Source organism: Syngnathoides biaculeatus, chromosome 14 (genome assembly GCF_019802595.1).
Source record: "Syngnathoides biaculeatus isolate LvHL_M chromosome 14, ASM1980259v1, whole genome shotgun sequence".
Lineage (NCBI taxonomy): Eukaryota > Metazoa > Chordata > Actinopteri > Syngnathiformes > Syngnathidae > Syngnathoides > Syngnathoides biaculeatus.
In genome coordinates this window covers 7,807,597-7,833,244 of record NC_084653.1, presented here as the reverse complement: position 1 = coordinate 7,833,244, position 25,648 = coordinate 7,807,597, and the positions used below count along the sequence as shown (strand labels likewise).

At 41.7% G+C, this 25,648-nt stretch overlaps 1 protein-coding gene across 1 annotated transcript in view; it reads right to left on the bottom strand.

Annotated features, from left to right (window-relative positions):
* mylkb (myosin light chain kinase b) overlaps positions 1 to 22,490 on the bottom strand; it is a 34,418-nt gene extending 11,928 nt beyond the window's left edge. The window contains exons 1-14 of the mRNA XM_061840870.1: positions 21,392 to 22,490; positions 18,516 to 18,632; positions 17,913 to 17,975; positions 15,007 to 15,054; positions 14,801 to 14,928; positions 14,583 to 14,739; positions 10,843 to 11,033; positions 5,462 to 5,576; positions 5,343 to 5,375; positions 4,653 to 4,743; positions 3,976 to 4,179; positions 2,644 to 2,861; positions 2,428 to 2,551; positions 764 to 916 (exon numbers count right to left, since the gene is read on the bottom strand). Of these exons, the coding sequence (XP_061696854.1) occupies positions 764 to 916; positions 2,428 to 2,551; positions 2,644 to 2,861; positions 3,976 to 4,179; positions 4,653 to 4,743; positions 5,343 to 5,375; positions 5,462 to 5,576; positions 10,843 to 11,033; positions 14,583 to 14,739; positions 14,801 to 14,928; positions 15,007 to 15,054; positions 17,913 to 17,975; positions 18,516 to 18,632; positions 21,392 to 21,824 (2,075 nt within the window). The 5' untranslated portion in view covers positions 21,825 to 22,490. The remainder of the gene's footprint in view (positions 1 to 763; positions 917 to 2,427; positions 2,552 to 2,643; positions 2,862 to 3,975; positions 4,180 to 4,652; positions 4,744 to 5,342; positions 5,376 to 5,461; positions 5,577 to 10,842; positions 11,034 to 14,582; positions 14,740 to 14,800; positions 14,929 to 15,006; positions 15,055 to 17,912; positions 17,976 to 18,515; positions 18,633 to 21,391) is intronic.
* Positions 22,491 to 25,648: the final 3,158 nt, after the last annotated feature.

Here is a 25,648-nt window from a genome sequence, read left to right as displayed (position 1 = left end):
CTGTCCCTCTAAGGAGGTCATTTCTAATCCTATCCAACCTGTTCACACCAAGTGAGAACCTCAACATCATCATTTCTGCTACCTCCAGTTCTGCTTCCTGTTGTTTGTTCAGTGCCACCGTCTCTAACACGCACATCATGGTCAGCCTCACCACTGTTTTATAAACTTTGCCCTTCATCCTAATGGGGAATGTGCTTCAAAATATTTTTCAGCTGCTATTTCTAACTGCTTGTTTCTAGAGCGCAAATATCCAACCGAAGGCCCTCAAGCCATAACCAGGCCCTCATGTCATTTTATTCAGCCTGTGAAAATTTGCAGAGTTTTACCTTGAGTTTTGTTGAAAGCCAGTTAAATAGGTTAACTCAATGTTACCTGTAGGCTAATTAAAAAGGAGAATTAAATGTAGGGGCCGTTATGTAATATAATAAAAAATATTAGGGTTCCCATAGAGAACATACATCGCCTTCAAAGGTATTTGCAACACTTTGGTTTTCAGACATTTACCAAAAATAAAGAAGAAAGAAATGTACACGAGTATTCATAGCCTTTGCCATTAGCTGAGAAAGGGGCATCAACACAGTACTGATCAATCTTAAAAATTAAGGTGTTGCATTAGACCCTGGGCAATAAACATTTATGTGGTTTTGGGATTATAACCGTGTGAAGGCAAATATAATGACCATGTAGCCTGTAAAGGAAAGAAGTTTCAAATTCCTGCTCTAGAGCAACAATAAAATCCCACTTAGTGGGACTTAAAGCTGACTTCATATCTTTCTTGAGCAGCCTGGTGATGAAGTCTTTGGCATCCTCCGAGATCTCATCGAAGGCCTCGTCCTCAAAGTCCCACGTGGCCGAAGTCACGTTGGCCAGTGTCTCGTTATCGTTGTCGCCCATGAAAGGTGACAGACCGCTTAGCCTGACAGGGAAGAATAGAGGTCATATTCAACCTATGGAACAGGTCCACATCAAACTTAGTAATAAAAGCGTGGAGTTTTTCCCTACTCTGAGGTATCTCACAGTTTGTTTGTTTCTACGCCATATTACTTACATACTCTGGCCACAGAAACTCCTAACTCCAGCTTCATGCCTCCAATATGTCACTAATACTAAGGTTAGTGCACTTTTCTTTTCAGCTTGATGACTGGATGCCATAGTGAAGGCTTTGACAGAAAAACTAGCATCTTAAATCCATAGATATGAATAGGTACTGTAGATATGACACGAACGTTTGAAACTGTGTGCCTATAGTAAAACTTAGCTAATGCTTGTGTATTGCTTTTATCAGAACGCCGCCACATAGGCATGTAGATAAGACAAATATAGTTTCTGTGTGTATGACAACAGTGGCACAAACTGGAAATACTGTACAAGTACCAGTCTGTGTCTTTGAAAGCACCAGTAAAAAACACTGGCAGGTTCTGGAACTGACAGACTTTTCTACATTTTGAGTTCCAACCCGGACACTGAGTTTTTTTTGTCTGTTAAATCTGAAGTTCATGTGGCTCCATTAAATCTTAGTTCCATGCAGCTGAAAATATGTAAAAGATTATTTAGATATACAGTAATACCTCTACTTATGAAATTAATCCATTCCAGAAGTCATTTCGTCACGTGAATTTTTCGTAAATGGAAGCGTATTTTACATGTAAAAAGCGTAATCAGTTCCAAGGCCCCCAACACCTCCGCCCCCCAAAAATACGCATTCAAAGTACATAATGTAAATAGTAATAAAAAAATATATCAGCGTTGAGCGACTATGCGAAGAGAAGACTGAGTGGGAAGCAAAAGGCATCATGGGGGACGGAGGAGGAGGCAAATTTTGACAGCCGAGAGAAAACATACGTACAAACTTACGCACGCACACAAATTAATCCCACTAAAGTCTCTTGGGGCCCATGCTGAAGAAAGATGAATGAACTTCCAAAAACACACAAATGAAAAAGTTGTACTTTTCCAATGTGCGTTAGCTTGTTACAGCGTGTCACAGTGCTATTCGGTGACAGTCGAGTGTCAAAAAGGGAATCACAAAGCAGCATGGGTAAAAACTGACGTGGCGGTGACGTCCAAGGAAAATGCTACGGCGATAGCAAACGGGAGAGCAGCTCTATCCCGCCACACAAACCAAGGTACAGGATGTTTACGTTCGGTGGAATTTGGGGAATCCAGTGCCAATTTTTTCCTTTAGTATCCTGAATTTCCTTCTTAACTCGAGACAATATTTTTCCAAGGAAGCATTTGATAACTTGAATTTCTCGAGACGTGTAGAGACATTTGTAAGTAGAAGTATCACGGTATAGGATATTACCAGGACACGCAGTATGGACAGAATGCAGCAGATAACTTCTCACCTTATGACCGACATGCAATACTGACAATATTTAACATATTACTCTGATCCTCTCCATGTGACTGATATGCGCTACTCACAGAATGTAGCAGATGACACCGATGCTCCACATGTCGGTTGGGTAACTGATGGCCTCATAGTTGATGACTTCGGGTGCGACAAACTCAGGCGTTCCAAACAAAACTTTGAGGGTTCCAGCATTTTCTATGAGAGATGAAAAACAGGTTCGGTCGATTAGGAGATTATTTGAAGGTCTACTCAAAGCTGGCCTAAAGTTTAGGAAGCGCTAAAGTTACCTAGTCGCCTGGCCAGGCCAAAGTCGATGAGTTTGATCTTGCTGCCAATCTTGTTGACACACATGATGTTCTCTGGTTTGAGGTCCAGGTGCACAATGCCCTGCTTGTGGATGAAGCCCACCCCATCCACAATCTGCAGCATGTACTTGATCACCTCGCGCTCTGACAACTCAAAGTCCTCATCAATGATGCGCTCAAACAGCTCACCACCAGAGATCCTACCCAGCACAGGAAGTAAATCACACACGCAGCTCTCAAGTAAGTCATTTTGTCATGGGAATGTCGATCCGCAGGTCATCTGAAGTCAAGTCAAGTCCTATGATAAGTCCTGAGTCATCTTGTTAAAGCAGTCATACCTAGTAGTTGTTTTTTTCAGACAGAAGACCAATAAGGCAAAATAATATTGACTAAGTGATCTCGAGATGGGATCAAATTACTCACGTGCAAGTCAATCTCAACTCTTAAATCTTCAAGTCTCAAGCAATTCCCAAGATTTTTCTTGGTCAAGCCAGGTCAAGTTAGGTTATTATCATTATTATTATTATTATTATTATTATTATTATCAGGTTATTTCAAGTCAAGTCCAGTCAAGTCTCAAGTCCAAAATTCAGGCGTATTGAAGTGCAGATGAAGAAATTCATACAGGTTTATTCTGGTTCTAGAGAGATATGAATAACACCCTGTCAACTTTGAAAGTCTAGTTTCAAATAAAATGTGACGAAAGCACAGATGTCTATTGTCATTCCGAAGGTTTTGACACATTTTAAGTGGGCCTCTGTCCATTAAATGTACCGGACACTCAATGACGTAGCCCCCTAAAATTATGTAAGCATTTGACAACAGAATTTTTCAGACTAAGGTAATCCCCACAGATTTGAGGTTCAGTGTTAAACCTCTTTTTTTTGGGAGGTGGGAGCTATTCTATTTGCTGCAAAACTCACCTCTGGGTGGTTCTCTGCACATTTTTGTGCTTTGGTGTGATTCCCAAAGATGCCACAAGATGATACCAAAGCCAACCTTTTAGGAAAGTGTTTCGGATTGCGATGAAGGCAAAATGTACACCAACATTTCACTTCTGCTGCATTTTTTCCAAATCAAATAACCTGAAGACCCCCGGCTCTGTTAAAAAGTGGTTAGCACAGCAGACTCACAGTACAACTGGGGGTTTGAATTCAGGTTCCGGCTATATTTAAACATAAAATGAGCAACAACCAAGTCTGTCAAGTCATGTCTGGATTCACAAGTCATCAACAGTGACTCAAGTCGACTCAAGTCCAAGTCGCACTGACTGGAGTCCCCATTTGTGCCAGGACTCCAATACAAGTAACCTACATTTCGAGAACCACCACGATGTCCGACTTTCCCTCGAAGGCGTCCACACACTGTACCAGCTTTGGATGGTGGAGGCTGTTCATGATGCCGATCTCTTGCCGAACATTTTCTTTGTCCTTGGCGGAGTACGCCTTGATGAATTTGCCCGCCCACACCTTCTTGGTGGCCTTTTCCACAAGCTTGAACACCTGACCAAACTTCCCTCTGTGACACCGACATTCATACCATGGAAAATGTTAGATCTATAATTGTATAATTTATGGCTATTGTGTTCTTTGGCCTTCAACAGCAAAGACATACTTGGAGGATTATTTGGTTCACCCACTTTACTGTAGATTATTGTTTTTGCTCCCTCAATGGCACAGATTTCAAGCTATTGTTTTAAATGTGTATTGGTCTGGATCATTTATACAGTATGTGGTGAGGTATAATTATCTTTGTTTAAAAGCTCCTTTTGGCCTAATACCAAGAGACTGACCGTCACTTTATTGGTTATCTGACCTCTTTGCATAAATTAATAACAAACTGCGTGTTTCTTTGTCTTTAGAGACATTTCAGGTATTTTCTATATCAGAGCAAGGAATCCTTTTCCACACACATTGACCAATCTTACCATAGCTGCATGCATATGGTTAAGCTAAAACAGCTAATCAGTGCAAATGCTTAAAGGGGCTTACGTTCCCAGCCTCTCCTCCACGTCGTACAGCTCCTTCACCTTCACATCTGTTCGAACCGTTACCTGCCTGTAGTCTGGCTCTTTCTCAGAGTCTGTCACACAAAAGCCACTATCAGAGCAGTCACGTGATATAACAAATAACCTTGTCACGCAAGTCACACATGTCTCAAGTGTTACAGTAACTGCATAAACTGCAACCAAAAGTCAAGTCATTACTTGGTTTTAAGTAAGTCATAATTGAGTCTTATAATATTGCTCTGTCATGATATACAGTATATTAGGACTTTAGTCAGTTTTTACTATCTGTAGTTGTGTAGGTAGCTACATAATATTGAACATTCACAATCACAGTTTTTAGCTGTCCCAAACCATTCTCCATATTGTTTGACTTTGTCTTGATTAAATACATAACAGACAGGAAGCTTTGTTCATCTTTGGCCATCAGTGAGCTAAACTGTTAGTCAACGTAGTATGCCTGTCATTGTGGCATTTATAGTTTAGTTACATTTAAGTTAGATGCCCATCTTTTATCAGAGTTGCAAACCCTGCATGGCCATTTTCATTTTCCCCATTTTATCCAAAACATTCTTCTGCTTCCTCCATGATACATGTTTCATTAAGTGGCGTCTGCTATCTGCATCATGTTTGTCATTTGGTGTGAATGTAACCAGTATGACTACAGTATCTGTACCATCGTCCTCCTCTTCTGCCTCTTCCTGGTTCTCTGTTGACATGGACAAAGAACACAAAAAGTTATTGCACCTAGTTTTGTCACAATGCTCCACGTGCAGTTCGCTGGTGTGTCCTTACCGTCATCGTCCACCAGGCCCACGGTGACGTCCTCGGATTCAGCACTAGGCTCGCTGATGCCATAGATGTTTTCTGCTCGGATCCGAAATTTATATTGGCGCTCTGGAAAAAGGTTCTATAGGTGGACAGAAGGGTAATGAGACCGGGGAGATGTTAATGGACAGGGTCACAGAGACGTTTAAATGAATAAAGTCAGATACATAAAACACTTTTCCACTAAAAAAAAATCAGGAACTCTGATAACAAGATTTCCTGGAAATGGGTCGTTGTGGCCCAGGTGGTAATGATATCACAATACCAAAATTCAAACTTTGATGCTCCACTTCCAAAAAATACCTCAATACCAGTAATAAAACGATACCAAGGCAAAAATCTAAAACATTAATAAAAGCAGAGAATAAAAACTAGAGGAATAAAAAGTGCAACTACTTTACATTCATATGTATTGATAGAATGTATTAATGCAAAATTGAATAATCTTGAAAAAATAATGTATATAATAAAATGTATAGAATAATAATAATGCAAGATAATGTGTGTCTGTGTGTATTCGCTCACGTCTTGACTCTTGAATTTAAGTGGCACTCCATTTTGTTTTATCTGAGGTCAGTCCACCCTTTGCAAGCGGAAACAACGTCACCATTTCTTTGAAGGGTGTTTGTGGGAAATTTTGACCAATCTTCCAGAAGCACATTTGTGAGGTCATAGACTGATGTTGGATGAGAAGGCCTGGCTCTCAGTCTCAACTCTGTGTAGGCCAGTCATGTTCATCCACACCAAAACTGATTACCATGACTGTCTTGCACAGACCCCGGACCTCAACCCCATAGAACACCTTTGAGATGAATTTGAACGGAGATTAAGAGCCAGGACTACTCATCCAACATCACTAGTGTGTGACCTCATATTTGCGCTTCTGGAAGAATTGCTATGAAGGCATATCCTAAACCTTCTGGACAGCTTTCATAGAGGAGATGAAGTTGTTATAGGTGCAAAAGATGGACAGATGTCATACTGAACCCTATGGATTAGAAATACGATGTTACTTGAAAGTGTAGAAAGAAGTTAGGAGGGAAAAAAAATCTTTTCATAGTATTATAACTGCATTTCCTGACACTATTTTTTATTATTTAAATGGTCTTTTGAAAACTCATCCCTCTTCAGCCTCATCGGATGCCTCTAATTTATCTATCCGTTTTCTTAGCCGCTTATCCTCACAAGTGTTGCGGGAGGGCTGGAGCCTATCCCAGTTGTCAACGGGCAGGAGGCGGGGTACACCCTGAACTGGTTGCCAGCCAATCGCAGGGCACATGGACACAGGCAACAGTCACACTCACAATCACACCAAGGGGCAATTTTGAGTGTCCAATTCATGTTGCATGTCATCGGGATGTGGGAGGAAACCGGAATGCCTGGAGAAAACCCATGCAGGCACGGGCACAACATGCAAACTCCACACAGCCGGGGCCGGGATTGAACCCAGGTACCGGTAATTTGGTCAAAGGGGTCCGTTAAGAAAAAAATCTGGATGGCATTCAATCAGTGAGGTCATCAATTTTGTGAAAAACAGGTGTGAATCAGATGGCCCCCATTTAAGGATCCACCCACCCATCCATCCCTTTTCTGAGCCAGCTATCCTCACAAGGGGCGCGGGAGTGTTGGTGCCTATCCCAGCTGTCATCTTTCAGCATTAATGGTGCCTCCATAGGTGTGTAAGTTACCCATGCCATTGGCACTAACCCAGGCCTAAACTATCACTCTTTGCGTCCATAACAGTTCGGCTCATTCTTTTCCTCTTTCGCCCAAAGGTAATCCACCAGTTCCCAAAACAATTTGAAATGTGGACTCGTCAGACCACAAAACATTTTTCCACTTTGCGTCAGTCCATTTTAAAAGAGCTTGGGCCCAGCGGCATTTCTGGGAGTTGTTGATACAGTGAATAAAATAAGTATTTGAGCACTCCCACTCAGAAATCATGGAGGGGTCTGAAATCTTCATCGGAGGTTCATGTCCACTGTGAGAGAGATAATCTAAAAAGAAAAATCCAGAAATCACAATGGATGATGTTTTTAATGATTTATTTGTGTGATACAGCTGCAAATAAATATTTGAACACCTGTCTATCAGCTAGAATTCTGACCCTAAAAGACCTGTTAGTCCACCTTTAAAAGTCCAGATCCACTCCATGTATTATCAATAATCAGATGCACCCGTGTGAGGTGGTTAGCGGTATAAAGACTCCTGCCCACCCCATACAATCAGTAAGACTCAAACTCGTAACATGGCCCAGACTTAAGAGCTGTCCAAAGACACCAGAGACAAAATTGTACAACTCCACATGGCTGGAAAGGGCTACGGAGAAATTGCCAAGCAGCTTGGTGAAAAAAGGTCCACTGTTTGAGCAATCATTAGAAAATGGAAGAAGCTAAACATGACGGGCAATCTCAATCGGAGTGGAGCCCCATGCAAGATATCACCTCGTGGGCTCTCAATGATCCTTAGAAGGGTGAGGAATTGGCCCAGGACAAAACGACATGACTTGGTCAATGACCTGAAAAGAGCTGGGACCACCGTTTCCAAGGTGACTGTTGGTACACCAAGACATCATGGTTTGAAATCGTGGATGGCACGGAAGGTTCCCCTGCTTATACCAGCACATCTTCAGGCCCATCTTAAGTTTGCCAATGACCATTTGGATGATACAGAGGAGTCATGGGGAAGGTTTTGTGGTCAGATGAGACCAAAATGGAACTTTTTGGTCATAATTCCACTAACTGTGTTTGGAGGAAGACGAATGATGAGTTCCATCCCAAGAACACCATCCCTACTGTGAAGCATGGGGGGGGGGTGGCATCATGCTATGGGGGTGTTTTTCTGCACATGGGGCATGAAGACTGCACTGTATGCCAAAGCATTCGTACTCGACATTGCCAATAAGCATTTTGCCAACTTTGCATAAAGACAAGATAATGAAACGAATAAAAGACATGCCTTTGTCAGCAAGAACCGTTCACCATCGTACCAGCATGATGGCAAATCAAATTGGATTACGTTCACGCTGAACTGATGAAAGTCTCAACGCATGCGTGAATCTTAATCTGACCATGTATGAACTCCAAAGCCATCAGCAAAACCAGGCAGCACCTGAAGTCGCATTAATGGTTAGAAGTTCTTTTGTCATCATTCGTGAGCAACAGCGTAACAATGTTATTTACAATAATTCAGAGACTTATTGTACTCTAAAAGTGTTTGTCTTGCATAAATGCACAAATACACTTGTACTTAGTTTTTAACATACTGTGTGGCTCTTTTGAAATTACAATTTAATATATTTGGCCGTTATAGCTCTCTCAGTCGAAAAGGTTCCCGACCCCTGCTTTACACATTGATATCAGATATGGTTCCGTGCTCACTCAGTGGTCAAAGGTCACTGGCATTCAATGTTGGTTTTTGGCCTTACTGCTTCCTGATGATATTATGGATCATAGATGATGAATTCCCTAAATTTCTTCCAGTTGTACATTGAGTAACATTGTCCTTGAGCTGTTCGACTATTTTCTCACAAACCTGTTCATATGGTAGTGAACCTTATTCCATTTTTGCTTGTAAATGACAGCGCAATTCAGGGAAGCTCCTTTTATACCCAATCATGGACCCACCATTTTCCAATTTGCCTGTTTTCCTGTGGGATGTTAAAAAACAGGTGTTTGATGAGCATTCCTCAATTATTTTTTTTTTGTCACCTGTCCCAGCTTTTTTGGAATGTGTTGCAGCCATAAAATTCAAAGTTAATGATTTTTTTGCTAAAAACAATAGCGTTTATCACCCTGAACATTAAGCATATTGCTTTGTAGTGTATTCAATTACAGTAAATACAAGTTGAACTTAATTTGCAAAGGATTCTATTGTTTTTATTTAACACAATGGCCCAACTTCATTGGAATTGGGTTTTTAGTTCAGCAAAATAGCATTCTTATTATGCTATTGACAACATCTGCATGAAATATTTTTATTTAATTTTGGGCTCGTTCTCATGTATTTTGTCCGGATACATATTCATTTATATGACGTGATATACTGTATGTTGAAAAGAATAGGTATATTAAAAAAAAACTGATCCCCCTACTTACAAACGTCTCTACTAACGAAAAATTCAGGTGACAAAATGCCTCCTCGGAAAAATATTGTCTCTTGTTACAAAGGAAAATTCAGGATACGAAAGGAAAAAATAGGCACTGGATTCACAGCCCCCAAATTCCACCGGACGTAAACGTCCTGTATCTTTGTTTGTGTGGCGCGATAGCGCTGCTCTCCCTTTGACTATGGCCGTAGCATGTTCCTAGCATTCCATTGGCTAGGAGGGATGTCAGTCTTTACCCATGATGCACTTTGATTCCCTTGGATACTCGATTGTGACCGAATCATGCTAGCGCTTTCACACACTGTCACAAGCTAATACACATTGGACAGTACAACTTTTTTGTTTCTGTTTTTTTCAAGTTTATTAATCTTTCTTCACCATGGGTCCCAAGAAACTTTAATGGAATTAAGTTTTGTGTGTGCCGATGTTTGTACGAATGTTTTCTCTCGTCTGTCAAAGTTTGCCTACCCCTCTGTCCCCCATGATGCCTTTTGCTTGTCATGCACCATTCGCATAGTTGCCCAACGCCAAAGGTAAATGAACATAATCATTTTTTATTGGAACAGATTATGCTATTTACATGTAAAATGCGCTTCTACTTATGTAAAATTCACATGGTGAAATTACTTCTGGAACTGATTAATTTCATAAGTAGAACTACCATTGTACATAGGTTTGGTACTGGAGACGATATTTGGTACACTTTTACAATGTGATTTGTTTTTCCACCATACCAAATTCTGGATATTTGAACCGTGTTCGACCAATAAGTGTTCGTCAGCACAGACAGCCCCTCAAAAAATTTTCAGGGTGTTCTACAAATAACATAGTGGTGAAGAGGAACTAAATTAGATGCTGAGAAACATTTTTACCCTGGTAGTTTTTGGTGGAAACTCAGGGGGTTGCGTTTTCAAAATGATAGGGTAAATTGCAAAGGACCTGAAAAGGTTCCCGCCGTGGAAAAGGGGCTTGATCATGGAAATTTACAAGCCCAGGGACATAAATCAAGACAATCACGAACACATTCATGGGTATGATAATGGTCAGAGACCCTGACATGGTTAGAGAAATAGACATCGTCATCTCCTTGGGTCATAGACATGAACATGGACAGAGACGCTGACATGTTCATGAATATGATCAAAGATGTATATGTATGGTCAGCGAAATGGTCATAGACAAAGTCATGGTCATAAACAGGTATAGACGCACACATGGTCAAAGACGTAGAAAGACGCACTTGGACGTTGTATGACGTGCTGTTGCAGGACACGAGCGGCGTCCACTTCTGGTCGACAGAGTTGTAAATCTCCAGGTGATAGGTTTGCACAGCGCTCCCACCGTCGTAGGTGGGACCATACCAGGAGAGCGTCAGACTGGAACGTCTCACATCTGACAGGGCTGGAACCTTTGCGGGTGGATCCGGCTTGTCTGGGGATGGAGGAAAGTTTTGCCACCAAGTACCAAACCGCTAGCAGTACAATTTTGCTTCCCAATGAGTCACCACACACTGAAGATGTTAAGGACGAGTCGCCCTATTTGGACAAATTTGAGCTGTACAAGGTTATTTTGGAAAATGTTTGGAAAATTTGTCTCATGCCCAGGAAACAGACACCTTAGGGGAGAGCTGACAGCAAATGTGAGCAGTCGTTCCTCTGCTGCCATAAAAGGCTTATGAAGGGCCATACGCACTCCCTTCATGTTTCCCCAAACAAAGACTGGTCAAGCCACACAGACCAGACTACCTTAGCACACACAGCGACAGTAATCAGAGACGTGACACCAGTGAATGGTCAAAACGCTCAACAAGCAACCGGTAACGCTCAAATATGAACATGGTCCAGGAACAGAAAATATGGACATGGGCAGAGACAGTGACATGGACAAAGACAAACATGGATATAGCCAGGAGTGCATATAACAAATTTGATCTGTCTAGTTCTGTAACGGGTACTAGTGGTTTTTGGTTGATGCTCCCCCCCACACCCCAACCAAGCGGACTGTACATTTGTATACAATATTTTTTGCACCATAGACAGATAGTTTAATATATAATATTTTTTGGCAGTTGGCCATTACCCACAAAGCCGGATCATCGGAGGCCCCTCCACATTCAACCACCTATGTCACCCTGCAAGACTCTCTAATTGAGGGGGAGTTTCTTTTGTGGCAAATAACCACAGCTGAGCTCCAATCAACTGAGAAAGGAGTGAATCAGTTAATTGGAGTGAAGTGATTTCATTTACCACGTCTGCTCAAAAGATCTGTCCATTTGACTGAACTGTTCGCGGACGACACAAGTAGCCCCATCTACAAACCTAATTCCAATGAAGTTGGGACATTGTCAAACAAATAAAAACCGAATACATTGATTTGGAAATCATGTTCGACCAATGCTTAATTTGATTGATGCACTACAAAGACAAGATATTTAATGTTCAATCTGCTGAACTTTGTTTGTTGGCAAGTAATCATTAGTCAAACAGTTTATCAACGTATAATTGCAAGGAATTTATGGATTGCATCATCTACAGTCCATAATATCAAAAGTTTCGGAGAATCTGGAGAAATCACTGCATGTAAGTGGCAAAGCTGAAAACCAACACTGAATGCCCGTGACCTTCGATCGCTCAGGTGGAACTGCATCAAAAACCAACATCATTGTGTAAAGGATATCACCACAAGGGCTCAAGAACACGTCAGAAAAAACATTGTCAGTATTGTAAATGCAGTTTGGCATTACATTCATAAGTACACCTTAAAACTCTACTATGAAAAGAAAAAGCCATTTATCAACAACACTCAAAAACACCCCCGGCTTCTCTGGGCCCAAGCTTCATCGAAGATGGACCGATGAAAAGTGGGAAAGTGCTCTGTGGAGTGACAAGTCCACATTTCAAATTGTTTTTGGAAATTGTGGACGGCGTGTCCTCCTGGCCAAAGACGTTATGGATGCAAAGTTTGAAAGCCAGCATCTGTCCTGGTATGGGGTGTGTAAGTGGGAACGGCATGGGTAACTTACACATCTGTCATGGCACCAATAACGCTCAACTATATAGATATGTTTCGGAGAAACGAATGTTGCCGTCCAGGTTATTTCATGGATGCTCCTGCTTATTTCAGCAAGACAATACCAAACCACAATTTGGCACGTGTTACAACAGTGTGGTTTTGAAGTAAAAGAGTGTGGGTATTAGACTGGCCTGCCTGCATTTCAGACCTGTCTCGCATTGAAAAGGTGTGGCGATATTGAAGTGTAAAATACGATGATGGAGATCCCAGACTGTTGAAGAGCTGAAGTTGTACATTAGACAAGAATGGGAAAGAAATCCATCTACAAAACTTCAACAATTAGTGTCCTCAGTTCGAAAATGTTTATTGAATGCTGTAAAAGGTGATGCAAGACATTGGTAAAAATGGCCCTGTACTAGCTTTTCTGGAATGTGTTGCAGCTATAAAATTCCAAGTTCATGATTATTTGCAAAAAACAAAGTATCAGATTGAATGTTAAATGTCATGGGCATGGCCTGGCCTCTGTTCTGGGTGGGACCACCTCTGATAGCCGTCACACAGATGTTGTTCATGTTACGGTCATTAGACCAGGCATTTAAGTTGGAGGTTTGTCACTGAAATTTGCCAGTTCGTTGCGTTGAATTTACACCATGTTGGATTCTCCACAACTGTGCGTAACTCGAGTTCTAGCGCTATCCTTGTCGCAGCGAGTCTGTGCCGTTTTAGTTTGACCACGTCTTGTCATGTTTCTTAGTTTTCCTCTTGTTTCACGTTGTTTAGATCTTGCCATTAGTCTCGTGTTTTTGTGAACTGAATTTCATGAATGTTTTTGTCTTCAATTGGATATAGGTCGAACATGATTTCCAAATCATCGTACTATATTTTCCGGGAGACAAGCTACTACTTTAGTCCAGCGCTGTGAAGCCTGTGGTATATTTAACGATGCTGCTAAAATATATATTTTTTTGTAAAGTTTAAACACAACAAAAACTTGTTTGAATGTAATGGTTAAAACATGGCCGTTCCCCATCATGCCGAGTATTGAAACAAGAGGACCGCCGTCCTGGCTTTTCTCATGAACTAATGAGTTAATGCTAAAATGTGAAAATGCCGACATCTTAGAATACTCTATACTTCACTAGGGCCGTGGGTGTGGTCTATCCTTGCTGGTTTTGGGCAAGAGTCGGTGCACATTCTAAACTGGACGCCAGCTAATCATTGGTCACATACTGTATATACTCTACAGACATCAATTCGTACGCTCTTTTGCACCAATGGGTAATTTAAATTTGTCAATTAACTTACCATGCATCTATTTTTGGGGATGTGGAAAGAAACAGGAGTGCCCGGAGCAAACCCACGCAGGCATGGGCAGAACATGCAAATTCCACACAGGCAAGGGAGGGTTTGAACACGGGTCATCAGAACTGTAAGGTAGATGTGCTAACTAATTGGCAACCATTAATATTAAAATGCTAACCTGTTAGTAATAATGGGTTAATGTTAATGCTAATATTCAAGATCATGCTAATGTGTTAATGCTCATGCTAATTTTCAGGTAATATTCATGCTAATGCTAACTCAAACCTAAAATAATGAAATATCAGTGTGTGTTAAGTGTGTTAAGGTTAATGCAAAAAATGCTCATATACTAAAATGCTCACCTGCTAATGCTAACCTTACCCCCAGGTTCATGATAATGCTAACTCGAGCTGCAATGTTAATGCTAATGGAGCATTAGCTAATGGGACAAGGTTAGTGCAAAAATGCCAACATACTAATACAAACAAAAATCCTCATTTATTTTCTTACTTATGCAAAAACAAAGACTAAGTTTCATCCTAATGTTCATGCCAATACTAAAACTCTAATGGTAAAATATGATTCCTTAAAATCCTTATTTGAATGACATTGGGTGAATGCTAACATGCTCATTCATATATTGATGCTAACACACAAATTCCTCACCCACGATGGTAAGATTGAGTGCAGCCTGCCGGAGGCCATATTGATTTCTCAGTTCAATGGTGTAGCATCCGCAGTGCTCCTGCTGTCCACTGGAGATGGTCAACAGGCTGCTGCTGTCTGTGCTGCTGATGGTCGTCCCTGCCATGCCCTCTTGGATCTGCACACAAACGTGCAGGTTCAAAATGTGCCCTGTCACGAATGTGCACGTGTATACTCACCGGTTTCCTGAACTTGAGCCAAGCGCAGCTGATTGGTGGCGCTCCACTGAACTTGCAGAGGATCTCCACCTTCTCCCCAGCCAGAATCTTCATATCTTCTGGGAACTGAATGATGTGAGGAGGCAGCGCTGCGCATACACACAAACACACACACATATACATCAATAAGCACCAATGTTGTGTGCGCGTGCGTCTGTGTGTGTCACCTTGTTTAGGAGGTGTCTTGGCAGTGGGCTTCTTTATTCGAGCTTCACCTGACAAAACAAACACAATTGATCGTGTGACTTGGCGCAAGTCTGCCCCTGCCACAAAATGCCCATGCACATATTTGGCCATCCTGAGGTGCGAAGCTTTCCACTCGCCTTCTACGAGAGGTTCAGCGGGGTCTAAAATACGGCCTGCAGGCCTCAACTTGGGGCTCCAATTCTGCCCGTCGGGATCAAGAACATTTTTCACTAAAAATAACTGCTGCTCATTTTTTCCACTGGAGGGCACACTGATGACCATTTAAATTACGGCTTACAACTATAACGACTGAAATTGACTGCTATTTGATGGCTGATATTGTGAAGACCAAAATATGATGGTTTCTGGTGCAAAATCAGTTTGTGCCACATTTGCTCTGCAATTTTGCAAAAATGAATACTGTACCTCTTGTATGATTTTTTTTTTTAAAGATGCTGAACATTGCATAATTCATCCACCCATCCATTTTCTTACCCGCTTATCCTCACAAGGGTTGTGGGATTGCTTGAGCCTATCCCAGCTGTCAACGGGCAGGAGACAGGGTTCACCCTGAACTGGTTGCCAACCAATCGCAGGGCACATAGAGACAAACAGCCACAATCACACCTCAGGGCAATTTACAATGTCCAATTAATGTTGCGTGTTTTTGGGATGTGCGAGGAAACCGGAGTGCCCGCAAAAAACCCATGCAGGCACGGGGAGAACATGCAAACTCCACACAGGGAGGGTTGGGATGGAACCCAGGTCCTCAGAACTGTGAGGGCAACGCTATCCAGCTGCGCCATTGTGCCACCATATTGAAAAATCTCAAAAAAATTTGTTTAATTTATTAATCAGTTTATTTGCAGAGGCAATGACAGAAACAATATACTGTATTGATGTACGCAGTATCACAGAGATTGTACTGTGAGATCAACTTTTTTTTTTACATTATTTTGTATGTTTATATATAAGATCCTATAAGATCAAAAATTTGTTGATAAAAATGCAGTCAAAAGACAAAATTAGACGGGTTTAAGGTATGCAAGAAGAAACATTTTAGTTCAATAAGCATAAAATAGAAAAGGTGTGTCTTTCAGCAGGTACTGTATGTGAATGAAAGGGCGTGTGTGAAGTTGATTACATCTCGTTTGTCAAGCTTCTTCTGAGTTTGGACTTAAAGTCTATTAGTGAGGTTTCCTGAGCTGAGATTTTAATGCTTATCCCATAGCAGCCCAACCAAGCTTTCTTCAGGTGAGAGGCAGGTTTACCTGGAACTGGTCGCCCAGCCAATCACAGCATTGTTTTTGTGAGTTTTTGGGATGTGGGAGGAAAACAGAGTACCTAGAGAAAATCCACACAGGCATGGGGAAAACATACAAATTTCCCCACAAGCAAGGTCAGGATTTGAACTCCAGTCCTCAGAATTGTGAGGCAGATGTCCTAACCAGTCACCCACCATAACTGGTTAAAAGTTTAGCACCATTGCTGTCAAACCTGGATAAAAAATCGTGCAATGATTTATACACAAAAACCAGCCTCCTGGCCATGAGGCAGTTTTGTGATTGAGGATGACAGGACGAAACAACCATTTCATCAGGCCCAAAATCAGAAAAATTTCTCTCGCTTTGACACTGCGACGACAACCGTTTTTTCTGGAAAATGTCTGGAAAAAGAAAGATAATTAACCCCTTAAAGGGAAACGTGAAGGTGCTGCATATGGAAGGTGCATATTTTCTACACAGTTTTATTTTATTGATGTGTTGTCTACACACATTTTTCCCTTTATGAACTCAGCCCTGGTTTACATCACAGTAATCCCACAATGCACATTGACTGATGTCATTGCTGCAAATAATGCAGTAATCGTCACAATTATATTATGATATTCCAGGTGACTAATGTAAGGATCTATAATTAGATAATGCTAACTACACAGCAATACTTTACTATAATAAGATGGTGACATAGATGTAATCAAAATCACTCATTCAATTAATGCAGTGGTTCTCAAACATTTTACAGCAAGTATTACAGCAAGCAAAATTTACATAACCACAACATGAAAATACGGTAACATCACAGGTCCAAGAGTTCAGGTAAACGTTTTACTCCTAAAACTATACCTGTATTTATTGTTAGCCTCTACATTATACACAATTCCAAGCATTTACACCTTGCTTGAATATGAGAAAATTCAAATGTCCTTAAATAATAATTCAATTTCAATATGGTCAACACAATAAGTTCAATCAAACGCCAATATTTTTTTAAAATCTGCAACTCTATAGTACTCCACTTAAAATTTGAACACAACTGTTATGTATTTGACAAAATAAAAACTAACTCAACCTTAAACACATTCCACAGCATGCACGGTAGGTTGATTGACAACTCTAAATTGCCAATAAGTGTAAATGTGGGTGGTCATGGTTGTTGCTCTTTTCATGCCCTGTGATTGGCTGGCGACCAGCTCACGGTGTACCCCGCCTCTTGCCCAAAGTCGGCTGGGAAAGCCTCCAGCATCCAGCACCCTACTGAGGGTAAGCAGCATGGAAGATGGACGAATGGATGGATGGACAATCTGGACCTATATTTGTACTTGCTCTATCTTTCCACTAGCTGTCCTAACAGACATAGAGCATGAAAAGACAGGTTTGTGTGTGCGTGCGTGTGTGTGTGTGTGTGTGTGTGTGTGTGTGTAAGGAAGCAGCGATCTCAGCCTGCATGTCCATATTGGGACATGGAGCCCGGCTGCTGCTTCTTTATTATCTTGTTTTTGGTCTAGTTGTTTTATTAATCATTACCCATATTAAATATTGTTCTTGTAAATAATCCCATTACTATGATTATTATTGCTATCATTATTGTTATTTAGTTTACTTACTCTCTGAGGTGGCTGCTGTCTTCTTCTTGGAATTCTTGTCAGCCACAGATTTTTCTGGAGGATCTGCAAGCACAAAGGCCATCAAGTACTTCAACGTATACACAACAGGTTAGCAGATTTTTATTCCAGTGGTACCGAGACTTTCTAGTGACCGACTTACAAGTTTTTCAAGATTCGAGTCATCACTCAGCCAAAGTTGTTGTTGTCTTGAGTTAAGAGCATACATTTGACTTATGAACACTATCGTGAACTTCACAGACAACCAGCAATTTGCCAAATGGCAAACAATATTTTAAAAAAATGGCTTCAAGCTGTTGAATTTGAAACATAAATTGAAGAGAATTACACATTGCCTGACGAAAGTCCAAGAGCTTAATTCTGACACACAATGCAAAACTCCATAGATAGGCTCACAATCCTAGCATTGATGCTGGCCATTAAGCAACAGATATTTGAATACAAGCAATGGAGCAATACCATATAGATAGTCAATATTGGTCATTTTCATGTAATTTTATCAATAATAGGAAAGAAATGGCCGTCTGTTTCCATCATCTCGAAAATCACGGCACCGCTGTATTATCTTTCGATGATCGTTCTTACCGTCCACCAGAACCAAACAAGAACATTCGGCCCGGCCCGCCGAGTTCTCCACTTTGCATTTGTACTCGCCTTCGTCCTCGGGCAAAGCTTTGTCGATGCTCAGCGAGCACACACCATCTGAGACACGTGCAGACACCAAGGCAACAAAAGCACACACAGCAAAGAAAAACAAGCATCACTAATAATGAGGAGAACAATAATGATAATAATTATGGATGGACCAAAAGCACTCTTCTCAGACACTCCTTTTCTTGTACCGATATGTGAGTACACGCCTCTACCGAGTACCAATAGTCGTACTTTATAATGCCGCTCTGTCTATCAAATGTGATTTTTTTATTTTATTTTAATGAAATGTTGCTGAAAAACATTTTCTTGAAAATTATGAAGTAACAAATTGTCGTGACTGTCATTTGAGTGTTACTCATGGTGTTTCAGTTATGTGCTGTCTCTGTCTTAATCCTAGTGGGCGCTATATAAAATGAGCATCACTGTGCACGACTCGCAGCTCAGCCTGACAACAATAGCAGAATAAATGCCATGTCACAGCAACATCAACAAAATGAATCATTGCAACTCTGTGATTGTCCTAAGAAAGTTTTCAAATGTCGTCTTGAAAGAAATAAACACTTTTCACTTTCACTTTTCTTTTTAAGAAATGTTCTTAGAGACATCGCAAGCAAGCATTCAGCGGCTGCCAATGCATACCAGCAATCATTACAACACCAAATGGGTGAAAAACAACAACATAGAAGCAAAATAGAACAAAAAACTGACAAGGATGCATGGAGTTACCTGTCATTTCATCATCACAGCATATAAAGAACTGCAAATTACCAACGCAGAAAAAGAAAGGCAACTCCGGTGCAATAATTTATTATTTTAACGACTGATTAATCTAGTGATATCCATCGCTTTATTCAAAATAAGGCATTATTTCAAAGTGACCGTCCAGAAAATGTGCACAGATGAATGGATTATAAATCAGTTTGGTCCGTAACATCTGTCAGCAAATCTGGAAAGATGTTTTTTTGTTGTCGTTGTTGTTATTGTTTTCCAAATATTGGACGGTCTTATTTTGATTCAACACAAATTAGTCATTCTGCTTGCACGGAAGAGTAGCGAAACCTGAGAATATTTGCTGTGGAGAGGCTGAAATTTGTAAAATTTTAAATGAAACAATAGCGACAGAATTGATGATCAAAATAGATACTTTTGATCATAAACTCATTGTTGATTAATCGTTTAATTAGTCCAGGCCAACAACAGCACCCTCAAATTACTGGGACAACACACAAAAAGAATCTGAACATTTTGTTCTCAACTATTTTCAGACAATCCAAGAATTTAACTTTTTTGTGACAACATTGGTACTTCCATTATAATGTTTTTTTTTCTGGAAAGATGGAAATGTTCTGTTTTTGGCAGCAACCAACCAAAGGCCAGCAAATAAACAACATGGTGGATTTAGGTTTTGTGTCTTTGATGATATTATTATTGTTATCATATACTGTAGCATACCATATTGATATTGCCCAAACTAATAATGTAGTTTTAGTCATTATTTTTGGGAAGGAAATTGAATGTACCACCACAAATGTTTCAAGATGAAAGTCAAATGCTTTGGATTCAGTATTACCACACTGACAAAATTCCCGAAAATTACGGCTAAATTCCCGTGGGAAATGAATGGGGTGCCATGTAGGTATGCGACAAGCAACAGATTTTGGTTTCAATTCATATCTCAAATATTTTAATCAGGAGAGCAATTTGTCTGAGGTAAACATTCACAGCCAAGTACACACAAAACATGCCGTATCAATCCGCTTCCGTATAAGTTAACGCATCTTACTGTTACATTTTAGCAGTGGTAATTCAATACAGTACCTGACCACAGGACATAACATTGAACTGTACTCACTGTATGTTACTGCATATGCAAGAGAGCAAAAAAGAAATCAGCAGGCTCAGGAGCATTCTCTATTCTGGTTCCAGTTCTCTCGAATGCCCTACCAACGGATATGACAGTTGCTACCTCAGTAGAAATGTTGAAATTTCCACTCAACACTTATTTTTATGCTTGTACATCTGCTGAAATCCCACGGAGTATACAAGGTGCCTCTTGTGAACAAATCCCCCAGACTTCAGTGTTTTGGCCTGTTTTACTGCCACTCCTCATCGCTCTTCTCACTTCTGTCTAGCTTGGAGTTGGGGGGCGAGGTGGTGGTGATCAGCTGTATGAATTCTGCATCCATTCTGCCGTCTACTGTGTTGCCTCATCTGATTAAATGGGCTCTTGCTGTTAGAACCGATATTATACAGAACCGTAGTATGCATTACATGTGGGCCCCTCGGTATCCATTGCTTCCTGATGACCCTGGAAGAAGGTCTCAAAGTTCCTTCTTTTTTGCCCAAATGGAGTTTAGAGTTTTAAACTTTTGAATTCCTTTGGTGTTATCTTGACATAAGTTAGCACAACCACTCTTACTGATGTAAACATTTGAGACCTGGATTTGTGTCCTCTGTACTCAGGATGCTATTTTGCTCTTCGTTAGCATACCAACTGTTCACATCATAGCATTGTATACATTAGGACATTGTACGCAGCCACAAGGATAAATGTAAAATGTTCTTCATTCTCCATTCCACATTATTAACAGCAACAATAAATTAATATGCTAACCCCTAATGATAGATTGACATTATTGCTGGCCATGTGTGTGTTTGTATCAAGACTATTCTTTTGTAGGCGTGTGCGGTATTTGGGACGTCCTGCAAAGGCTACTCTCCTGTGTGTTTGCAGGTGAGGAATATTGTAGTGTGTGGTGTGTGTGTTTGTGAAGACTACTCTCCTGTATGCGTGCGTGTGTGTTGACCTTGGCTTTTGAGGACGATGAACTTGGAGGCTTTGATGACTTTCCCATCAAGCGTCCAGCTTACGTTGATGTTGCAGGCAGTGTCCAGTCGGCATTGTAGATTCAGGGGCTGTCCGTCCAGAACCGTCATGTCGCTCAGCTTCTCGGTGAACCGGGGAATCCTGCTGTCGCCTTCCCCACCGACCTTTACAAAATTGTTGACTACCTTGCCACTCTCTCCGTTTTTGTCCACAGAGCTCGTCTTCTTATTGGCGACGGCAGCGGCGGTGTTCTTCTTGGCGGGAGACTCGGCCAGAGCAGTGGCCTTGTTGGCAACGCTGCCCTTCTTCCCCAGCACGGCGCGGAAGTCCATCTGCTGCGCTGCCCCACTGGTCATCTTGCGCTCATCCTCTGACTTGGCCTTGACCCCCTTCAAGTTGGCCTTAAAATCCATGGTGGTGAGGCGGCACCCTCCCCACCTCCACGCTCGCTCGGGTCCTGCTTGTTTTCTGCTGCCCCGACGGCGAATGGATCTGGAGCTGCTACCTGCACCCCTCTGGTGCGCCTCCTGACCTCCTCCTTCTGCTGCTCCCCACTTGTCCTGCTGTGACTTGTTCTTGCTCTTTGTCAAGTTCTTCTTCTAGTTCTAGTTCTTCCTCTTCCTCTAGCCCACCTAGTTCTTGTTCAGGTCTTCTTGCTTGGCCTCCTGCCAATGTGGAGTGATCCTCGTTCTCCTGCTGCTAATTGTTCTTCTTCTCTGTGCTCTTCTATTTTTTTTTTTTATAGCTCTGCTTTTTTTTTTCAAATACTCATTCTTTCCTCTCTGGTTAGGTTCCTTCCACTGTGGAGTACTCAACCTCCAGGTGCTAATCCTTGTTCTTCTTCTTGTTCTGCTTCTTCTTCGAATTCCTCCTGTGGTTCTTTTCCTTCAGATTATTGTTCAGGCTCCTGTGCTTGAGCTTCCTGCCAGGCCTCCTGCCACTGTGGACTGGCTCGCCGCCTCCTCCTCCTCTTTCTCGGCGGATGGAGCGAGCAAGAGAATAAACAGCTGGGTTAAAGCCCCTGGCCTGCAAGAGAAGCACTGGCCCCCGCCCCCTGCAGCTGGGGGTGGGGTGGGGGTGTGGGGGATATGAGGCTGGGTGGCGGAGGACTATTGGGGGTGGGGGGGGGTTCTTACATCACATCAAGTGAGCGCTGTGGCCAAATAAGGTCATGGAGCCTGAAGATCAGCAGAGACGACTCGCCATCGCGGGTTCCCATGGAACATCGCATCAGGCAGGAAGTGCACTTTGTCATGGTCTTTTTAGGTGTCCATCAGTCAAAGTGGCGTTGATTGATTGGCACTTGAAAAACAAGTGATGTTAAGGCACACCTGGGGGTGAGGGTGGTGTCTGAGGAGAAGCCTAGGTTTCTTGCTCATGACTTCGCCAGCCTGTGAAGGGCAAACAGGAAGAGATGAGCTGATGGCAGGATTAGAAAAGCTTTAGGGAATTTCAACATGCAGGATGGACCACGAGAGAGATGGCGTTGGGTGGGGGTGGAGGGTATAAATTGATGGTGGGGGAGGTGCACGATGGAAAAATGAGCCAGGACATGAAAACAAGAAAAATGCTGGCCAGTGTATGATTTATGTATTAAGAAGTGGACATGGTGATATCAATGGTAATAGCTTTATTCATACTTTATACTTGTACCATAATTCTATTCATTATCGTCCTCATGCATTATCTTATTTTGTAAAAAAAAAAATCTCTATATCTATATATATATATATATATATATTTTTTTTTTTTTTTTTTCCAGATTTGATTTTTTATACGGGCTGCACGGTGTATCAGCTGTAAAGTCAATCCCGGCCCTGCATGTTTGGAGTTTGCATGTTGTCCCTGTGCCTGTGTGGGCTTTTGTCTGGGCACTCCGGTTTCCTCCCACATCCCCAAAACATGTCACATTAATTGGAAACTCTAAATTGCTCTAAGTGTGATTGTGAGTGCGATTGTTGTCTGTCTTCATGTGCCCTACGATTGTCTAGCAACCAGTTCAGAGTGTACTCTGCCTCCTGCCCAATGACATGTGGGATAGGCTCCAGCACTCCTGTGACACTTGTGAGGATAAGCGGCTAAGAAAATGGATGGATGACTTTTCAATACTTTACTTAAACGTTGTGGAGCTGCTTTTAATCCCAATTGTTCGTGTATAGTGAAAATAAAGGGCCTTTCTTTCCATTCTATAATGTACCAAAAGCAGATTTACAATGCAATTGGGCAAACAGAAAATATCCCGAAATCAAAGTGCGGTAACAATTGTGGCATCAAACACAAAACTAATGAAATTCCAGAAATTTTTGTACAATATAAAGTAACAATTGAGAAAGCGAACAATGGAAGAACCTAACAGACCCAGTTGAGACCTGTGGAATTATGTGATAAAAACAGTTCAATAAATACAATTTAAAACACAAATAAATACAAAATAATGCTAATAATGTACAATAATTATATATATTAATGGTGGTAGTCATGGTGATAGCAGAGGGAAAAAAAGAAGTGCTACTATTAGAAGTACTTCAACCACTCTAACCAAGACTACTAGTACCATTACTACTGTTGCTACAACCATAATTACAACTACCATCACTAGTGCGACAACTACAATGACCACCACTGCTACCATCATGACAACCAATGGTTCTACAATTTCTACTACTTCACCTACTATTATTTGTATCATTACTACTACTGCCATGACTATTCCTACTTCTCAATAGTGAGTCGTTGTTGTTGTTGTTGTTGTTGTTGAGTCACTCGAGGTGCCTGAGGATGGTCTTCAGAAGCACTAGACTCACATGTGGGAGGCTTCGTCATCCTCCGAAGAGAAGAAGAAGTAGAAGAAGATGACCAGAGAATCTCGGGAGCAAAGAATGACAGGTTGAGAGATATGGAGGTAGAGGGGGCGCTGTGACCAACCTGTGCCACCAGGGCTAGCGGGGGAGAACCCGAGCAGAAACTGCAAACGAACCCTTGAAGTCCCTTTGAATATCGGGTCTGGCCGAAGCACGTCCTGTGGCACCCCCGCTGGCAGGCGGTACAGGTGATCAAAGCGAATGCATAGGTGGTGTACAACTACTACTAGTAGCATTACGACTGCTGTTATGACTGTGACTACTACTACCGGTAAGACTACTACTACTTTTAATGTCACTCGTACCAGTACTGCGTACTGTAAATACCTAAGGCTTCTTTATACTCATGCACGCAGCGACCGCACTGTGCAGTTTCCCGTTATCCTTGAGAGCAACTCATGCTGCAGTTAGAAAATATGCTGCAGTTCTCTTCCAAGTCAGAGGTGGGGTGACAGCTGGCATTGGTTTGGACACCACAAGGTGGCGTTTCCTGAGCACATTTTAGTCATTTCCAGTAGCTGTTTTTCACGTTCCTTTCCTTAACAAGGAGGAAAGCAACAAGAATGGTGACCGTGGAACCGTGTCCGCTAGAACAAGTGAACCTAGTTGACCAGATGATACATTTAATAATGCTGCAAAATCGATCAAGAAGGCGGCGGCGTAGGCGTGATGTGGAGCCATGAGGAACGGTGAGTACGTCATCACAGCATTTGACTAAACGGGCCAATCATGAGCGATGAGCTCTGCAGCACTAAGCGGGGGGCCTAGTGTGGGCCACGCATTGTCGGCCGCATGAGCACAGGCATGTACAGAGGCCTTTAGATTCAAAATTTCCAAAGTATACAATCAGTCTACAATACCAGTGTAGTTATGGTAGTATTCTGTGTCTGCAACCTTTCTGACTCAAGGTAGCAGCTGCAAGAAGGTTCCTCGTATCCAATCAGCTGTTAAAAGCAGCCAATCCCACAAGAGCAGCAGCAGACTGCATCCACACAGTAGAGTCGTCCTCACGTGCATTTTCACAAACGGACATGCACGCGCTTACGCGTACGCGCGCACACACTCAAACGGAGCATCCTATTATACACATGGATACACGCACACACACACACACATGTCTGTGTCAGATGTGGAAGAGAAAGGAAATCCAAACTCCTTATATGGTCAAGACCAGCCAGGACACACACACGCGCATGAGTATGTGAGCAGGAAATGAAAAAAAAAAACATTGGAAATATGCTATGCTGGAAGATGGCTATTCAACAAGTGGTAAAAACAGCAATATACACATACTAAACTCATAAACAAATAATATGATAAGCACATGATAATGTGTTGACTTGGGAGTGTGCAAAGGGGGTAGAGGGTATTTCCTG